At 46.4% G+C, this 18,602-nt stretch overlaps 2 protein-coding genes and 1 long non-coding RNA gene across 3 annotated transcripts; 2 read left to right on the top strand and 1 right to left on the bottom strand.

The window, feature by feature from the left end:
- Positions 1-2,309: 2,309 nt before the first annotated feature.
- On the bottom strand, positions 2,310-5,168 carry LOC146260559 (uncharacterized). The gene is made up of 2 exons (XM_084668554.1): positions 4,954-5,168; positions 2,310-4,746 (listed from the first exon to the last, which is right to left on the bottom strand). Exons 1-2 carry the CDS (start codon positions 5,125-5,127, stop codon positions 2,356-2,358), a joined length of 2,565 nt encoding a protein of 854 aa, XP_084524680.1. The 5' UTR covers positions 5,128-5,168; the 3' UTR covers positions 2,310-2,355.
- A 7,038-nt stretch (positions 5,169-12,206) lies between these two features.
- Positions 12,207-15,393, top strand: LOC146260558 (anti-Muellerian hormone-like). Its single transcript, XM_084668553.1, has 8 exons — positions 12,207-12,234; positions 13,015-13,380; positions 13,474-13,647; positions 13,731-13,856; positions 13,930-14,023; positions 14,211-14,635; positions 14,739-15,016; positions 15,141-15,393. The coding sequence occupies exons 1-8, from the start codon at positions 12,207-12,209 to the stop codon at positions 15,285-15,287; spliced, it is 1,638 nt and encodes a 545-aa protein (XP_084524679.1). The 3' UTR covers positions 15,288-15,393.
- A 731-nt stretch (positions 15,394-16,124) lies between these two features.
- Positions 16,125-17,659, top strand: LOC146260557 (uncharacterized). Its single transcript, XR_014724795.1, has 3 exons — positions 16,125-17,009; positions 17,246-17,355; positions 17,439-17,659. It is a non-coding gene; the product is annotated as an uncharacterized LOC146260557 (long non-coding RNA).
- Positions 17,660-18,602: the final 943 nt, after the last annotated feature.

Raw genomic sequence — 18,602 nt, 5'->3', positions numbered from 1 at the left:
TACGGATTTGTGTTATTGCAACAAATATGCTGCAGTCCCGCAGGGGGCGCCGCACGGCCGGCCGGCTGGTCAAAATGCATTGCTTCAAATGAAGAAGACGAACGCGTCGTTCACTCTCTGTGGTCGTCATTGATTTCGTTCGCAAGTGGCGAGCCAGACCAAAACCCCCGTTTCATTTTATCCTAATGTGTGAACATGTGAGAAAAAATGATAAAGAAAACGATCAGTGATAAAGAGAAGCAATCGTCGATCCATAAATTCATCAATCAATCAATCAATCAATCAATCAATCCAAGCTTCTGCTCCAAATGACGTCAGTGCGGTCAGCTGTGGGGTTTCATTGGGGTTTCATTGGGGTTTGGGGGGATAGCCTAGCCCTCCTAGCCAGCCTGTGGGTAGTGGGCATACGTAGGTAGGTAGGTAGGGTAGGTAGGGTAAGGGAGAGCCCACGAGCATGGCACTCATTTGCATGGCACTCGTTTACATACCGCTAGCCCATTGGTCGAGGCACTTTGACACCGCCCAGAAAATGTCAAGACAGTGCACGGACGTTACAGGGTTTTGAAACTTTGCGCCACCCTGTGGACAAAAAAAGCCACTGCGACAGTCAAAGTCGAGCACTAGGTCAACGGTTGTGGCCTCGGGCGTCTGGTGAAGCCCTCGTGCTTGCTACGAGTCTGAGAGGCGCGCGCGGGCGATCTCCCTGCATTCAGCAGGCCTCCAGCTTTCCGTGGGCATGCGTTGTGTGGGCGTTTGTCCCCCGATTGGCCCCCCTCGGACAGGCCAAGGCGCTAGGCGTGGCGTGATGTTTTTGCACTGGTCACTGTTCATCTCACCGTGATAATACCCGAGGGGCACACCTGTACGGCCACTCTTTGTCAGACTCCCAAAGCCCCTCTGAAGTGGAATATACATGGCGGTCTTTCATGGGAGCTTGAGGACGGGGCTTGGGGCTTGGGGCTTGGGGCTTGGGGCTTGGGGCTTGGGGCTTGGGGCTTGGGGCTTGGGGCTTGGGGCTTGGGGCTTGGGGCTTGGGGTAAGGGATAGCCCACGAGCATGGCACTCCTTTGAATGGCACTCGTTTACACATTGCGAGCCCATTGGCCCTCAATAGAATAAAGGCTCGATTGTATAAACACTATCCCTCATCATTAGTGCATGTAATTTGCTCGAGGACGAAATGGCGTGTTCATTTCAGAGTAACTTCCATGTCAAAGCGGGGGTATCTGTTCGTCGTGGGCTTTTATTTTTTAAGATAATATAAACCACTTTTTGGAGGTGAACTCTTTGATTGGTCAGTTCCTCCCATAGACTTATAGTGGATACCGGAAAAGTGCTCAGTGAGGCAAGCGAGAGCGCTAAATGGACCGCGCCATCTTTCAAGTTCCGGTTCGTCCGGTCCCAAACAATAGGCGCGTTCGACTTCATGCAGCACCGGCGGCGCCGACAGCCAGCTGCAGCCAACTGCCTTGAAGCTGAGAATGCCATTGGCTGCTTCAAGTCAGCCGGGCTGCAGGCGATGCCGGCACTGCATAAAGTCGAGCGCACCTATAAACTCCCTTCCGTGAACACCCCGTCACTAGAAACAAAACCGGCTAGCATTGCGGATTATATCAACGTGTATGAATAGACCCTGTGCAGAGGTGGTGCTTTTCCCTTATAATAATTTCATTGTATGTAACTTTTAATAAAAATTAACAATAATACAAACATTTAATATGGAGATTATTCTCGATTCCGTCCCCAGCTCCTGTCCTGAGATATGTCTCCTGTCATGCTAGCCCTAACCCCAGCTCCTTGTCCATGTCCTCCTCTCCTGCACATAGGATCCTCACATAGCATGCACAATGACAGTTTTTTTTTTACTGTCGCTATGTTCAAGTATTTTAGTCAGTCTTTTTGTCAGGTACACAGATCAACACAAGGTTAGACTGGGCACTGAAATTCTTAAGACAAGACAACGCAAGCACCTGGCATAACATAACATATAAGTACACAGAACATAATTTACATCTATGCTGAGCTTTTATTTGTCATGTACACAGAACAACACAAGGACACACGCTAGGACACATTTCTCAACATTTATGTCACTTTTTCCAAAATCTTCACACAGTGATCACAACACAAGTATATTCGATTAGATTAGACTTTAGTTTAACAGTTTTGAAACAGCCTGAATGGACTGTAACTGTAGGGTCAAATGTCCACATTTTCAGCCCAAGCTTTTTAAGACAATAACATGTCCATATTCACCTCAACAAAAAAAAAAACACAATTCACAGGATGTACACACAACATGACCCATTTTAAAGAGTTTTAAGGAAGCAATTTGAAATATTGTCTATTGCCTCATCAGAATGTCCGAAAAGTGATTGCTTTCTTTTTAAAGGCATCATGAGTGCGTGTGGGTGTTCTGGCATTGATGCAAAGGTCGACGTAGAGCTTGTATGCTGCTATTGATGCACTTCCTCCATGTGCCTGAATTGCTTGGTGTGCAAGGTCAAGTTCTTGGGAAGACCAACGCATTTTATACCCAGCTGGTAAGGCCAGACTGGGCGTGTGGGTTACTGTCTGTTGTTGCTGATTGTCATCGCGCAGCAGGTCTTCAAAGTCTTCTTCCTGTTGATGTTGTTGTGGTTGTTCGTGCCAGGCATCAGGCTTTACCTGGCTTAGCCCCACTTGCAGAGGTGTTATTTTAAAGGGTATTTCGTGGTCTAGGCGATATATCCTCAGTTTACTTACACCCGGTAAAATGGTTTTGCTTTGTATCTGCAAAAGTCTGAGCCTGGCTTGTGTGACGGGGAGCGCCATTTCGAGCCTGGACAAGCTGTTGTAGTCCACGTAAACACCCTGCTGCAGCAAGGCTACACAACTGAGGAAAGTGCAGACAGTAACCAGTTGTGGCCTACTCAGATTCCGTCTCTCTCCATCCAGACGCTCCAGCACGGCTAGCATCCATGGCATTCCGTTCTCTTTGGCGGCGGCCAAATTCTTTTCAAAGGTCAGCCCTCTGGAAATCAGTTCGACCACAACGTCTGCTTCGAAAAGAGCTGCTCTGGCTTGCGGCGTCGGGTTCTGCAGGGGGGCGAGCACGTTCCAGTAGTCCCGTTTGTTCCAACTCACCTTTACATTGCGCGTCTCGTCGTGCAGTTTGATGGCAGGGAAAAAAGTGATAGCCAGGGAAGTCAAAGCGGAATCTAAGATGTCTCTTACTGGCTTACCAGCTGCCTCCAGGAGAGCGGCCGCCCTTCCATACGTGTATGGAAATGCAAACATTTTGACTTTTAACAGCTGTTCCACTAGCTGACCAGTGCTGAGTGTGCCAGTGCAACGGCCGAAACTGGGTGGTTCGTTTTTGGTGAATGCTTCAAGGGACAAGTTGTTGTTTTCCAGCAGATCTGAAAGGACGACTCTTAACAGGCGTTTGCCTATGACGGGGAAAGCTGCCTCCACGTAGTCCGCGAACGCAAATACTCTTTGAATTCGGGCCTTCTGCTTTTCATCTTTGGTCCAATACAAAAGTGGAGGGGGAGTGTCTTCCAAAGTGGCAGAGTTGACGGGAGCTAAGCCCAAGATTCCCCTTTCCCAGGTTAAGCTTCTTTCCTTGTCAGTGGCCGGCCCCAGGTTAGCAGCAAGAACCAAGTCATACTTGCTGGAGGGCCTTCCCCAAAAGAAGACTTCCAAAGCAATCTCGGCCTGGAAAGCAGTCCAGGACTCTGTGAATCGGCCAGTGCCTCGGCCTGCGTCAAGGGCTGCCTGTAGCGTGTCACAGAGGTGAGTTGGCAGTTCCCGCAGTAAACTGGTGAAGGTGTTGCCTCCTGGCACTCCACACTCCTCAAAAGGCAGTAGCATAGGCTCCTGTTCAATAAGGGCGCGCAGCTTTGGAACATCAAAAAAGTCTCTCCCACTGAGTGCACGGCACATCTGGTTTGCTGCACATAGCGTGACAACTTCGACCCTGGCGGCAACACGCGTTTGTAACTTTCTGGTGTGCTCTCTCATGTGAAGTAAATAGTCCCTGCTGCGGTTTGACATGGCCCTCGCGGTCATGTGGTGCATAAGCCCGCAGCAAACAATCTCCCCCGAAACAGGATGAGAGTAGTATGTACGTGTTCTGTTGTGCGGAGTATCTGCGTAGAGCTGTATGAATGTCAGTTGTTCTGGAGAAACTACAATTTGTTGGAGGCGCTTGCTGATGTCCATTTTTTTACCATCCAGATTGCTCTGAAAGTTCACAGTTTCCCTCATGGACAGGGCAGCGAACACACTGCCCTTTAATCCTACAAGCTTTTGTAGTGCGTACTTTGACCAAAAATGATGATGATCTCCACACTTGGACAGGATGTCACAAGCAGTGTGGATGCTAACACTTTTCACCCTGGCGACTTCACACAGCTGGCAAAGATTCAGGTCAGACCTTTGTTTCTGTCCAAACTTGGTCAAAATCACAATGGTCCTCAATGAATTGTTCTTCCCTGTGTTGGCTAGAGCATTGTCTATCAATGTCAAGTAAAATCCCTGGTCCGGTTCAAGGACATTGACCCTGGACAGGTCGTACATTGTGTTTTTCCGCACTGTGGGTCGCGACATGTCGTCTAATGAAAGGTTTTCTAACAACATGGTAAGTTGTGTATGCACTTCAACAAAGTACTTCAGTGTTTCGGTGTCCATGTTCTGCTGAAACTTCATCCAGTCACGTCCATCTCTTTCAGCGGGTATCAAAGCGACGGTCAAGCTCCATCCCTGTGAGGTGTTCAGAACATGAAACATGAACATGAAGTCACCCGGCCTGCAATTTCAGCTGTTGCTAAATAACATACAGTTCCTAATGGGCGTAATAGCTTTTAAAACTACCACACACAAACATACAAGTAAAAAAAAAAATGGGCGAGAGAGAATGCACCATTGAGCACAAGAAAGACAAATAATTAAATGATTACTGTGAATTACCTGGGATTCAGCCAGTTTAATCCCTTTGCAGTGCATGAGACATGCAAAACCCTTATCAGAGTAGACATGGTTGTTGCTGACGTGCTTTTTTAGCAGATGAAATGCTGGCTTCAAGTTGTACTTTGTCGGTTTATCAAAAGAGACATAGTTTAATGGCATTTTGATAGCCGCCATGTCCTGGAGCTCTAGCACCACACCATCAATGTCAAATCTGTACTCCAGAAAGGTATCTTGTTCGTATGCCGTCAGCCGGGTTGGATGAACAGAGATGTGTACGTCCTCGTCAGAGAGAAATTCTTTAACTCCGTTAAACTGACTGCGCCGGTGCGCAAGGTTGCTGGTGTTTTCTTTAGCTGTCGTGGTGTATGTCAAATGGTCAGCATCCGTTGTCGTCCTGCGCGTAAGTGAAACACAACAAGAGGATCTCCTGATGTCATAAAAGCTACTTCACAAAGGTATGTCAAGCAGATGGTCTGCATCTCATTAAAACAAACAAACTCCCAACATCTTCTAGTCTTAACACATTCTCACCATTCCCTGGGTGATAAAAAAGCCTACAGTCATGTAGTCAAAACATTACATTGTTAATTTCTCCAACAAGCAGCAATAGCTTTCAATGTCAGATCTGATCTATTCTTGTCGATACATAGTTTCCAATTTTGTAAATTAAATTGTGATCACTGGAAACAATTACTAATTCAAAGCCAAGTTAACATGACTGAAAAAATACCTCATGTTTTCCGTATCCACTCTAGCCAGAACAGAATTTTCACCCTGCAAGTAAACACGTTCCTTCATTGAATTAAATGCGTTGACGACTCATCAAATACTACAATCAATAGAAGAAAAAAAAACTAGTTAGTTACCTGCATGTCTGCATCATGGGTAGGCATTGCTGTGTGGATGGAAGTAACAGTATAGGCATGTTTAATAATACACACGTGATATTACACATTATTAGTAGGCTATGGCTTATATGTAGGCCTACTTTCGAAAACAGTAGTCGTATAGTTGGTCAAATAGAAAACCTTGTCAATCTGTAGGCTATGTGAATTAGGCTATTTACAGTTTTTTTCAATCGCTATGACAGTTTTTTCAATACCTTTAACAAGTTTTCTAAACTCTTGACACAGTTAGCAGAACATCCGCCTGTGCTGGCTATACAATTAACACATTTCTTGTTGCTTTGACACACAATGCATAGAGTAAACACACATTTTAAATGCTTGAACTTCTTTTACACACAAGCTCCACCAAGACCAACACAATCGATTTTTACGGACCAATTTACCAATGCTTTAACACTGTATGTCAGAACAGATAACACTATGTTCAAAACCTAAATTATTGGCTAAAGTCAAAGTAAACAGCTGTTCATATTGTGAATTGAAACACAAATATATCCCCTGTATTTTAATCCATTGCTACTGAGAAAAAGCTGGTTGAAGTTATGCAAATGCTATAAATTACAGTTGATTCCCAACTAGGAAACACTATGGTGTTGAGGTTCTTTCAATCGTATGACTATATGGTATATATACTGCAAAGTGGAGCTCTTTGTGCTGATCTTGTGTGGAAAAAAAACAATATAGAGAAACAAGAAGAAAGTAAGAATACAGTACAGTAATACCTGCACAAAGGAGATGAAGTACCAGGACAAGGGAGAGGAGTGGGACAAGGGCAAGGGAGAGGGAGAGGAGTTACAATGTGTGGTGGCCTCAGAGAAATGCAGTTTCTGTATTCCATCTGATGTTAGTGTTTTTTATGACATTGTGCTATGATTGACTGAATGTTACTGTGAAAAGAGAACGGGTGTTAGTGTTTGGTAGACATGGTGTCATTTTTAGTATATTTTTGTGTTATGACAATTAGTGTTTTGAGTTTAGTTTACAATGTGTGATTTTGAGCATGAAATTAACCGTTTTGCCAATTGTGTGTGGTAGGTGTGTTGGTGCGTTAAGAGTTTCGAAAAATTGTTAAAGGTATTGAAAAAACTGTGATAGCGATTGTAAAAAACTGTAAACATTATAGGAATGATTACCTACGTCCCTGCAGGCCCCAATCCAGTTATTATTAATTCAGGAACATACCAATCAAAACGAATAACAAGTATAATATTTTATATTTCTCAATCTTATTAACCTACCTGCTTCAGGCCCATCGATTATATTGCTCTGGAAGTCGGAGCCAAACCGCTCACGAAGTCTAAGAAGTCGCCGTGATATTGTGTCAAGTTCCATCTCTGCCTGTTTTTTTAATTCTTCAATACGTGCCCTAAGTTGTTCCGTCATTTTTTTCTTTTCAGTAAAAAAATATAGGCCTACTAGGCTAGAGTGCAACGGCAAGGAATTCAAATGGTCGGAAATTTAGCCTACTGACCAGTTAACGTTTTTGCATCTGTGGTCAAGATAAACGTAATTTTTACATTAACGCATATTCCTAAATCTTACGCTATAGGCCACACCTATTTTGGTGAGATCGGAATCTGTCACCTAGGGCTCCGGAACACATGTGACTTTAGTGTTTACTTCGCCTTTTTTTTTATTCAGATCAAATACAAACAATCCAGGGGGCTATTGTACAAAAGTAGAATAAAGAAATCCAGGATAACTGAAAAAGCGCAACTTCATCAACCATTTCTAAACAACTGCAATAGTAGGGTTTAAGCATTTAAGTAATGCATGTTAATAAAAAATACATAAGAACACATTCAGACGACAGCGGAATACCTGTTAAAAACGTTTATTTCGGATCAGAGCGGCAGCTGATTTAACACGAGACTCCAGAATTAATCTTAGCCTGGCTGTTAGCCTGCTCGGGAGCAGGAGCTGCAAAGAATAAATCTCCATGGTTACTTGGCTGGGTTTAATTCATCCTGCTTTCGTGCAACCAACTCAAAGCTAAATTCATCCAGGATAACTTGAATATCCCGACTTAATCCCTTATCCTGGTTTCGTGCAATAGCCCTCAGGCACTTAAGCAGTAATTTCCCAACCAATGAATATATCTCCTGCCTCAGTTTCAACAAGAATAAAACCCATAAACAGATATAGACAATACTTGATAACAACAAAAACAATACAAATAATATCAACATAACAAACACAAGGACATATTTACAGCCATGACCAAATGACCTCCTCCAATAAAAGTGGCCAGAGGGGAGTCAATTCATAGGGGTTCATTTCATGGCGTGTGGCTTTACATTTACATTTACATTTATTCATTTAGCAGACGCTTTTATCCAAAGCGACTTCCAAGAGAGAGCTTTACAAAAGAGCATAGGTCACTGAACATAACAACGAGATAGTCCCAAACATTGCAAGCAGCCAAAACATGAAGCATACATTGTGAAAAAGCTAAACAAGTGCCAAAAGGGAAGACCCATAAGAGCATGTAGTTATACAAGTTACAAATAAAACAACATGAACCATAAAAGTGCAGGACTGTACCTGTAAAAGAACAATCAACAGTAAAATATTACACAGCAAGTACAAGACTTAACTTCGTTATATCTAACCTACAATAGCAACAAGTCACTCAATAAGAGTCGTAGTGATCCTGGAGGAAACTAACAAATCCAGCCAAGCATTCTTAAGTGCCGTTGTACTCCCGGAACAAGTGCGTCTTGAGCCTTTTCTTGAAGGTGGGGAGACAGTCAGTGTCCCTGATGGAGGTGGGGAGCTGGTTCCACCATTGGGGCGCCAGGCAGGAGAAGAGCTTGTGTTGGGACCGGGCAGTCTTGAGCGGTGGGACCACCAGGCGGTTGTCTGAAGAAGACCGTAGGTGACGGGTGGGGGTGTAAGGTTGCAGGAGAGACTTGATGTAGATGGGTGCAGTCCCGTTCACTGCTCGGAAGGTCAGTACCAGGGTCTTGAATCTGATACGGGCGTTGATGGGTAGCCAGTGGAGGGAGATGAGGAGCGGGGTAACATGGGAGTGTCTGGGTAGATTGTAGACCAGGCGGGCCGCTGCATTCTGAATCCTCTGAAGAGGGCGGGTTGCACATGCTGGGAGACCAGCGAGCAGCGAGTTGCAGTAGTCCAACTTGGAGAGGACCAGTGCTTGGACTAGCAGCTGGGTGGAGTGCTCAGACAGGTATCTCCTGATCTTTCGGATGTTGTAGAGGGTGAATCTACAAGACCGGGAGACTGCGGCGATGTGGGCCGTGAAGGAGAGCTCGTCATCCATTGTAACCCCAAGGTTCCTGGCAGAGGATGAGGAGGTCACCGTCGCAGATCCCAGGGTGATTGACAGGTCGTGGGAGATGGAGGGTTTAGCCGGGATGATGAGAAGTTCTGTTTTGGCGAGGTTCAGCTGGAGGTGGTGCTCGGTCATCCAGGCGGAGATGTCTGCGAGGCAGGCCTCAATCCTAGCAGAGATCCCCGGATCGGTCGGGGGGAACGACAGGTACAGCTGGGTGTCGTCAGCGTAGCAGTGGTAGGAGAAGCCATGGGAGGTGATGATTGGTCCAAGTGAGGTGGTGTACAGAGAGAAGAGGAGGGGTCCAAGGACGGAGCCCTGTGGGACACCGGTGGAGAGCTGGCGGGGGTCTGACAGTTTGCCTCCCCAGGAGACCTGGTAGGATCTTCCCGAGAGGTAGGATGAGATCCACTGGAGTGCAGTGCCAGTGATGCCCATCTCTCCAAGTCTGTAGAGCAGGATCTGGTGGTTAACCGTGTCAAACGCTGCAGAAAGGTCCAGCAGAATGATGACGGATGACCTCGAAGCCGCTCTGGCAGACTGGAGGGCAGTGGTGACTGAAAGGAGGGCAGTCTCTGTGGAGTGGCCGGTCTTGAAGCCCGATTGGTTGGGGTCAAGCAGGTTGTTCTGAGAGAGAAAGTTAGACAGTTGGTTAGATACAGCACGTTCAATTGTTTTAGAAAAGAAGGGTAGCAGTGATACCGGTCTGTAGTTCTGGAGGACGGCAGGGTTAAGGGAGGGTTTTTTGAGTAGAGGAACAACTCTGGCCTGTTTGAAGGCAGATGGGAAGGTGCCAGAGGTAAGAGAGGAGTTTAGGACATGGAGCAGAAAAGTTATGATAGAGGGGGAGATAGTTTGAAAGAGAGGGGAGGGGACAGGATCAAGGGGGCAGGAGGTGGGGCGATGAGAGAGAATGAGGTCAGAGAGCTCTGACTCGGACAGGGGAGAGAAAGAGTTTAGACATTTAGTTGGGTCAGTCGTGAAAGGTGAGGGGGTAGGAAAGGTGGGTTTAGGGAACCGACTGCTAATGTCGGAGACTTTTTCCTCAAAGAAGGAGGAGAAGTCGTCTGCTGTCAGAGTGGAGGGGGCGGGTGGGGGAGGTGGGTTAAGAAGGGTGGAGAAGGTAGAGAAAAGTTTGTGGGGGTTAGAAGCAGAGTTAATTTTGTTAAGAAAGTAGAGGGTTTTAGCACCAGTTATGTGAGAAGAGAAGGATTTAAGGAGGGAGTGATACTTATCAAGGTCCAGACCGTCTTTGGACTTGCGCCATCTCCTCTCGGCTGCTCGAAGGGTGGACCGCTTTTCACGAATAACATCCGTAAGCCACGGGCAGGAGGGAGAAGATCGTGCAGGCCTGGTTGACAGGGGACAGAGAGAGTCAAGTGATGCAGTTAACGTGGTTAACAGGGTGTCGGTGGCAGTGTTAGTGGGGTAGGACGAGAACTCGTCAATGGGAGGGATGGAGGATGTTACAACAGAGGAGAAATGGGAGGGGGATAGGGAGCGGAGGTTGCGCCGGAAAGTTACGAGGGGAGGGGAGGTAGGAGGAGTTGGAGGGAGAGAGACAGAGAATTTGATAAAGTAGTGATCAGATATGTGCAGTGGGGTTACAGAGGTTACATATATATACATTCACACCCACAATACGAGACATACAACGAGGCTGGAGGAAGAAGACCTAAGTCACGTAATGTGTTGGCAAAGTATTGTTGAGTTGCTCTTGCGCATGGTTGTGTTGGAAGAGACCGCGCGCCTCAGTGCGCCACTGCTCGCCATAGCGCGCCACAGTGTCCGAATCCTCAATGAGCAAAACAGCAGACCAGATCTTCACAACTATAAGCACATTCTCAGCTTCACACTATTGGCGAAATACTACACACAGTGGTTTTGCAAATCACTAAGTAATAATGTTGTTTACAATATGTGCTTCATGTTTTGGGCTACTCGCAATGTTTTGGGGCTCTCTTTTTGTTATTATCAGTGACCTATGCACTTTGTAACGCTCTCTCTTGGAAGTCGCTTTGGATAAAAGCGTCTTCTAAATGAATGAATGTATACAATGTATCCAGTGTTTTTGCCCAGTTCGGTAAAGTGCCCACTAGATAGCAGTGTAAGAGCACAAATAGTAAGGGCAGAGCCTCTAGTCAATGTGATGGGTATGAGCATAAATTGCATAGTGTTTCAAGTTTCAAGTCTTTTATTGTATAAGTAGCAATAGCTTTCAGAACAACACAAGGTCAGACTGGGCACTGAAATTCTTAAGACAAGACAACGCAAGCACCTGGCATAACATAACATATAAGTACACAGAACATAATCTACATCTATCTACATAAATAATCGACTATACTAACCCTAATACAAAAATGTCCTAAATTACAGATAACAATAAATAATACACTATACTAGCCCTAAATGCAACATAAAACCTATTTCAACCCTATAACCCATTCTAACCTAGGTGGAGTACAATACAAAAGTGCAAAATGCAGATCAGTGACTATGTCAATGACCATACAGGAGCCTGGTGGCGTACAAATAAATAAATAACATTACAAAAAAACAAGTTAGGAATACACAGGGTTGAAGACAGCTGGACAGTACACATATTAGCCTTATTCAAGAAATAAAACATGTAATACCCATGGCAAAATGTACAATTGTTTGTCTTACATGTATCCTATTTTAATAGTTACATAATGCAATAATGTTAAACACACACAACATTGTATTTGGTCTGCTCATCTTTATTACATTGACGTGATTGAGACTGCTTACTCGTTCCAAGGCCTATTGACAATGTGATTACAATAGTTAAACACAGTGCACACACACATCATTTATGACAGGACATTGAGGATCGGTTCAAGAACATTAGTTCCCAAATGCATCCCTAGTTGTAACTCTAATTTAAAAAAAATGTGTTCAAGGAACATTCTTCGAAGAACTGGTGGCGTGTACTGGTGGACTCCACTTCAGAACAAAGGCTATAATCTTTCAATCCTATTAAAGCCTACATTATTCTCACATACATGTTACATGGTGCTCATGCAATGCAAAGAGAAGGCAAGATCCAGAAAGGTAGTTCACTCTTTTCTTGGGGTCATGTTTAACATAATTATTGTTGCTTCTTATTGAATGACTTTTTGATTTGACTTAACATGATTATATGTTTTTAAGTGTCTTCTACCCATTTTGTAACATTGATGTTCTTTGGGGTCATTTTCACCCCAGGCTGTTTTAGCTGTATGATACATACAAGAAATATCTAAATGTACATACATTTGTTTTGAATGTTATAGGGTTATAAAATGTTATAAAATGTAAAGATATTATGGTTCCCCTCCCCACTTGAATGATAGGGTAGACTTAGTGCTCCTAATGTCATCAAAGTGGGTTTGCATATATTCCATAGTCAGTCAAAAGGTTGTTTTGATGTATAAAGGGGGGTGGGGGTGGATTTTTTTATTTTATTTAAAGGGCTATTTAGGTGTGTGAACAAACAAACAAAAGTATCTGACACAAAAAAACCTGGGTACAAATCTGATTCTGGGCGTTAAAGTAGCTACTAGCTTTTTTGCTATAATTGGGTGCATTTACATGTTAATGTTCATTAATGTACACAGACGGCTCGCGTTTTGCAGCATTGGCAGGAAGAGCTACTGATTCTGAGACCTTAAATTAGACTCTTTCTGTGTTATCTTGCAGGACACGACCCAGCCCACACTTGGAGCCGGCAAGGACATATAAGTAAAACACTTGTACAACACTCTCCTGCATTTCACAGCCATACAATGGAATATCAGTCCAGTGAGATTCCTCTCTTTCTCTCCATCCTCCCCGTTCTCCTCTCTCCCCCAGTGTCGTACAAGCGTCTCCTGTCTCTCCAGAGTCTGAGTGAGGTTGCCAGTCCCTGGAGGGGGCTGACCCTGAACCGCTGCCTAGTTCTGGCCCTGCAGCTGGTTCTGGTCAGCACATCCCTTGCAGTTGAAGGTTCAGACCATCATAAAGCCCCCTCCTCACTCCACCCTGGAGCCCCCAGACGAGGCCCCCTGGAACACATGCTCTCAGCCTTAAGGGAGGGCTGGCCCCCCCGAGGGGGGCAGGGGGGCCAGGAGGCTCTGGTCCGGTTTGGAGTGTGCCCGGGGTCGGAGGGGAGCCCTGTCGCTGCCCTGGCACGGCTGGTTGGTGCTGGAGACAGACTGCGTGTCATGCACCCTGAAACAGGTCACCACGGAGACACACCCGGCCTCACTCGGTTCATATTCAGCACATCATGCATCTTAATAACATGTTTTAATTTTGTTTATTCACACAGAGCTGTTGGAGGAGAAGGGAGGAGGAGGACGAGGACGGCTGGTGTTGAACTTTCACCTCCCCCTCTCTCCGCTCCTGAAGCTGCATCCTGTCCTTGCCCTGGCTTTCAGTGTTCCCATGACAACCTCAGACATGGAGGTCTCCTTCACCAGCCCTGCCCTTCAACCTCCTACACAAGTGAGGCTCCACCCATCTCCTAGGCCCCGCCCCCAGGCCAGGGAAATTGTGGTCTTGACTTTAAATGTTTCTGTGTCTCCCAGACGCTGTGTCTGTCATCGAAGACCCAGTACCTGGTTCTGACTGGACAGCCTTCAGGGGGCCACAAATGGAGAGTTTCTGTCACATTGAAGACACCGGAAACAGAATCAGGCATGAACCAATGTTCAGCTATACTTCATCTGAAGTTCAGATCCACTTTTTTGGCTAGTTAAACCTCTCTAACCCCTTCTCTCTCTGCAGGGAAAAAGTTGTCTGAGCTACAAAGTATTCTGATTGGTGGAGAAACATCAACCCCTCTGCTACTGTTATCATTGGATAGAGCGACAGGAAAGAGGTGAAGTTTCATTGTTTCACAATTAAATCACTTTCTAAGCCAGCTCATCATTAAATTTACATTTTTATAGCAGATTATGTTGTCCAAAGCGACATCCAAATTGTATTATGTCACAGAATTGCAGAATTGCCAAACCATGACTTGATGATTCCTCCTGAGTTCAGAGTTGTTCATCTGTGTTCCCCAGAGAGACACCGGAGCCATGCGGCTTCCTGTGTGAGCTCCAGAGCTTCCTGTCTGAGGTGCTCCCACAAGTGCCCCTCCAGAACTCCGCCCCCTTCCCCCTGGCATCCCTGAACTCCCTGCCCCCCCTCCCCCTGGGCCCCTCCTCCAGTGAGGCACTCCTCCTCTGCCTCATCAACTCCTCTGGCCCCAGACTGTTCTCCTTCCCCCAGAGGAGGCCAGTGCTGGGGGGGCAGGGGGGGGCCCTGCTGGGGGGCCAAAGTGGGGAGCTTTCCCTGACCCCCGTCTTGCTGGAGACCCTGAGGCTGCGGCTGGCGGAGGCCGTGGGCCGGCTGGGGCGGGAGGAGCTTGGATTCAGCGGTATGGACAGGCTGTGGAGGCTGCAGGAGCTCAGCGCCCTCCCCAGGCCAGGAGAGGAACTGCATAAAGGTCCACATTCTTGATTAAGATGCTCATAAAGATCTGTATTTGTCTTTGATCTGTCTTTGGTGAGTGTGTGTGTGTCAGTAACGGGGGGTGTCCCCACCCCCAGGTGGGGGTTGCTCCAGAGAGAGACAGTATCGGGCCCTGCTCCTGCTGAAGGCCCTGCACATGGTTCAGGGGCAGCGGGAGGTGAAGCGGGGCCTGCGTGTGGCGCGAGCATCCCCTGAGCGGAGCTCCGTCTGCCAGCTGCACAGTCTGACCGTATCCCTAGAAAGCTTCTTCAGGGACCCGCCGCACGCCAACATCAAAAACTGTGAGGGCAGCTGCCACTTTCCCATCCTGCAGGGCGTCAACGGCAACAACCATGTCATGCTGCTCAACAGCCAGGTATCCTGCACACCCTGCATACTGTACACTACACTTACACCATGTTCATTATACCTTACCCTCCACCCTACTCAGTGTAGGAACAAGGTGGAAGTGCAGCTCTGACCAGCCTGTTTGTGTGCAGGTGCAGAGAGGGCTGGAGCTGGGACGAAGCCCCTGCTGTGTGCCCCTGGAGTACGGCCCCCTGACAGTGGTGGAGCTGGATGCCAACAACGGAGCCACCATCAGCATAAAGGACAACATGGTGGCCAAGAAGTGTGGCTGTCGCTAAAGAGGAAAAGAGGAGGGTGGAGAGGAGGAGAGTTGGTCACACCAGTGCAAGAAACCCTCCCCAACCCTCCCTCGCCCCACCTAAATTATCGCTTTCAGTTCTGTAGTACGTTTTAATAAAGTGTATTTAAAAATAATCAGGACCTCTTGTAATTATTGTCACCTTTTGAGATATCCTGAAAATTTGAATGTGAATGCATTCATGATTTATGACATGATGATGTGCATGATGGCTGCACTAAAAGCCTTCATTTGCAACAGGACATTATTACTGCAAGAGACCATATGCCTTACAAAATGTCATCCTAATAACAGGTTTAGTCGATTGTGTGTGTGTATGTGTGTGTGTTTGTTTCCAGCCTGTCTGTGTGTGTTTCCAATATGTGAAGGGCCAAGGAATATATCACAAATGATTTGTATTTATCCCTTGACCCCCCATAGTTTAGATTACTTTTCGGCTCTATATGTATGGATGATTACGGTAAATAATCCAGGTCACGGTGACACTAGAATAAATATTGATCTAAAACCATTATCAAATGTCCTCCTAATAAGGTTGTGTGTTTCCAGACTCAATATATACAAAAAATAGGGGGCCAGGGGGATATATATATATTTTTTTGTATTTACATGATTAAATAGCAGTACATAGTACTTAGCCGAGGAAGCCCCTGGCCCCAATCTTAGTTACTAATTTCGGCTCTATATATATATCGGCTAGTTATGGTAAGTAATCCAGGCCACGGTGACAAAACCGCTAGAATACATCTAAAAGCATGTATTTACAAATAGAAGGTTTTCACCGACGTCACGTTCTGAGCAGTAACCTGGATGCACGGCCATTGTGGAGGCACTTGGTGTAAATAACTGAACGGAGTACATGGAGTATTGTGCGCTTTGGATACTTTAAGTGAATGTAGCCATGTGGACGATTAGAACCTCACTTTGGATTGACGACAGTATGAAAATATAGGACGGTTTTATGTTAATATCGCTCTGGAAAAGAGCGTCTGCTAAATGAGTAAATGTAATATAAAATGTAATCTTCATGAAAGTCAGTTGGTTTAACTGTTACTGTAGCTAGCTAAATGTGGGAACGGAAGATAAAGTTATAAAGAGCTAGCCTAGCTAAATTGTCGTCCTTTAGTTTAAACTCCGTAATGTTAAGCGTATATCGTAATAGTACTTGTTTTTGTACTACTTTAAATGCAATGACAAATACACTGAGTAGCCTACAGAAAATATGCGTCTGTATTTTCTGTATTGTAAAGTAAACTAATGGCGCCCCATTACTATCCCCCATGTTGAGAAACACTGTCCACATGTTGAAGTGCTTGTTGTGTTCGAAAAAAAGGCTTGATATATAAATACTATCCCTCATCATTAGTGCATGTAGGCCTACATAGGGTTTAGAGCAATGCAGATATTCTTGCAGCGCGTTGTCATAACTATTATAAAAAGATTTTGCATTCACCTGTAAACTAATGGTTTGTGTTCTGTTCCAATCCATTTACCTAGCGTCCTCAGGTCTCTGACAATGTCTTCTAGACGGGATGGCCAGTCCGGACAGAAGCCGGGGTGGAGCAGGATTGTGCGGTGCTCAGAGGAAGACTCTGCCATCTTGAACTTTGTGTGCAAGCGCAAGCGTGAGACCCGAGGTATCCTGCTGTGGCTGGAATTGGAGAAGCGGGGTCTGATCAATCGTAGCTGCTGGTCCATGAAGGTTCGCTATCAGAAGTACATTTACATTTAGTCATTTAGCAGACGCTCTTATCCAGAGCGACTTACAGTAAGTACAGGGACATTCTCCCCGAGGCAAGTAGGGTGAAGTGTCTTGCCCAAGGACACAACGTCATGCACACCGGCCGGGAATTAAACTGGCAACCTTCAGATTACTATGCCGATGCTCTACCCGCTCAGCCACCTGACTCCCTAAGTACCTGTGTTTCATTGCTGCAGAACCAGGCCAGTCTTCTGAACCAGAGGTCGGAAAGCCAGCCTCTATCCTAGTGTGGCTGTAATTGGAGAAGCAGGGTCTGATAAATCGTAGCTGCCGGACCATGAATTAGGTTCGCTAACAATTGAGATTTCATCTTTGGGAGTATAATGTGTACAAAACCTTTTTTATAATGCCTTTTTAATGTGTTCACAGTGGTTCTCAAGTGCCATCTCAAGCCGGAGTAGAGGACTTCCCCCATTTTTTCCTCGCCCCAGCTGGAAGACCTGTCGTGAACCACCCAGAGTACAAACAGTAACCTTTTTCTATATGTTAGGTGAGAAACAAGTGTATTCCCCTTTCCCGCGCTGCGCACCAGCATAAACGTATACAAAGTTACAGATAAATGGGTACTGTGTAGACGGTGATTGTGTGTTTTTTTTGCAGGTGCATCATGAGCGTGCATGTAGGCCTACATAGGGTTTGGGGCAATGCAGATATTGTTGCAAGGCGTTGTCATAACTGTTGTAAAAGGATTTTGCATTCCCCTGTAAACTAATGGCTTGTGTTCTGTTCCAATCCTTTAACCTAGCGTCCTCAGGTCTAACCCCGACAATGTCTTGTAGACGGGATGGCCAGTCGGGACAGAAGCCGGGGTGGAGCAGGAGTGCGCGGCGCTTTGGCAACACGTCAGAGGAAGACTTCGCCATCTTGAACTTTGTGTCCAAGCGCAAGAGTGAGACCCGAGGTATCCTGCTGTGGCTGGAATTGGAGAAGCGGGGTCTGATAAATCGCAGCTGCCGGTCCACAAAGGTTTGCTATCAGAAGCACCTTTGTGTTTCATTGCTGCAGAACCAGAGGAGGGGAGGACACAGGGTTAGACAGGTAGAGGACTTGGGGTTAGGCCAGGGGTGGGGTTTGTTGCGTTCAGGATCGCGGACGAGGGGGAGCACGCGGGGGTTTAGGGTTAGAGAGGGAAGAGGACTTGGGGTTAGGCCAGAGGAGGGGAGAACACAGGGTTAGACAGGTAGAGGACTTGGGGTTAGGCCAGGGGTGGGGTTTGTTGCGTTCAGGATCGGGGACGAGGGGGAGCACGCGGGGGGTTAGGGTTAGACAGGTAGAGGACTTGGGGTTAGGCCAGAGGAGGGGAGGACACAGGGTTAGACAGGTAGAGGACTTGGGGTTAGGCCAGGGGTGGGGTTTGTTGCGTTCAGGATCGCGGACGAGGGGGAGCACGCGGGGGTTTAGGGTTAGAGAGGGAAGAGGACTTGGGGTTAGGCCAGAGGAGGGGAGAACACAGGGTTAGACAGGTAGAGGACTTGGGGTTAGGCCAGGGGTGGGGTTTGTTGCGTTCAGGATCGGGGACGAGGGGGAGTACGC

The sequence above is a fragment of the Hypomesus nipponensis genome, chromosome 12 (assembly GCF_054491055.1).
Source record: "Hypomesus nipponensis isolate SF chromosome 12, ASM5449105v1, whole genome shotgun sequence".
Taxonomy (NCBI): domain Eukaryota; kingdom Metazoa; phylum Chordata; class Actinopteri; order Osmeriformes; family Osmeridae; genus Hypomesus; species Hypomesus nipponensis.
This window is presented reverse-complemented; position numbering and strand designations above follow the sequence as displayed.

What these genes read in the sequence shown, in the direction of transcription:
- LOC146260559 (XM_084668554.1), bottom strand. Translation starts at nt 5,127, where the DNA reads ATGGCGGCTATCAAAATGCCATTAAACTATGTCTCTTTTGATAAACCG. An exon ending in TTAAACTGGCTGAATCCCAG is followed by an intron (nt 4,747 to 4,953) that starts GTAATTCACAGT and finishes AACACCTCACAG; the next exon opens with GGATGGAGCTTGACCGTCGC.
- LOC146260558 (XM_084668553.1), top strand. Translation starts at nt 12,207, where the DNA reads ATGCAAAGAGAAGGCAAGATCCAGAAAG. An exon ending in CCCTTCAACCTCCTACACAA is followed by an intron (nt 13,648 to 13,730) that starts GTGAGGCTCCAC and finishes TGTGTCTCCCAG; the next exon opens with ACGCTGTGTCTGTCATCGAA. An exon ending in CAGGCATGAACCAATGTTCA is followed by an intron (nt 13,857 to 13,929) that starts GCTATACTTCAT and finishes CTCTCTCTGCAG; the next exon opens with GGAAAAAGTTGTCTGAGCTA.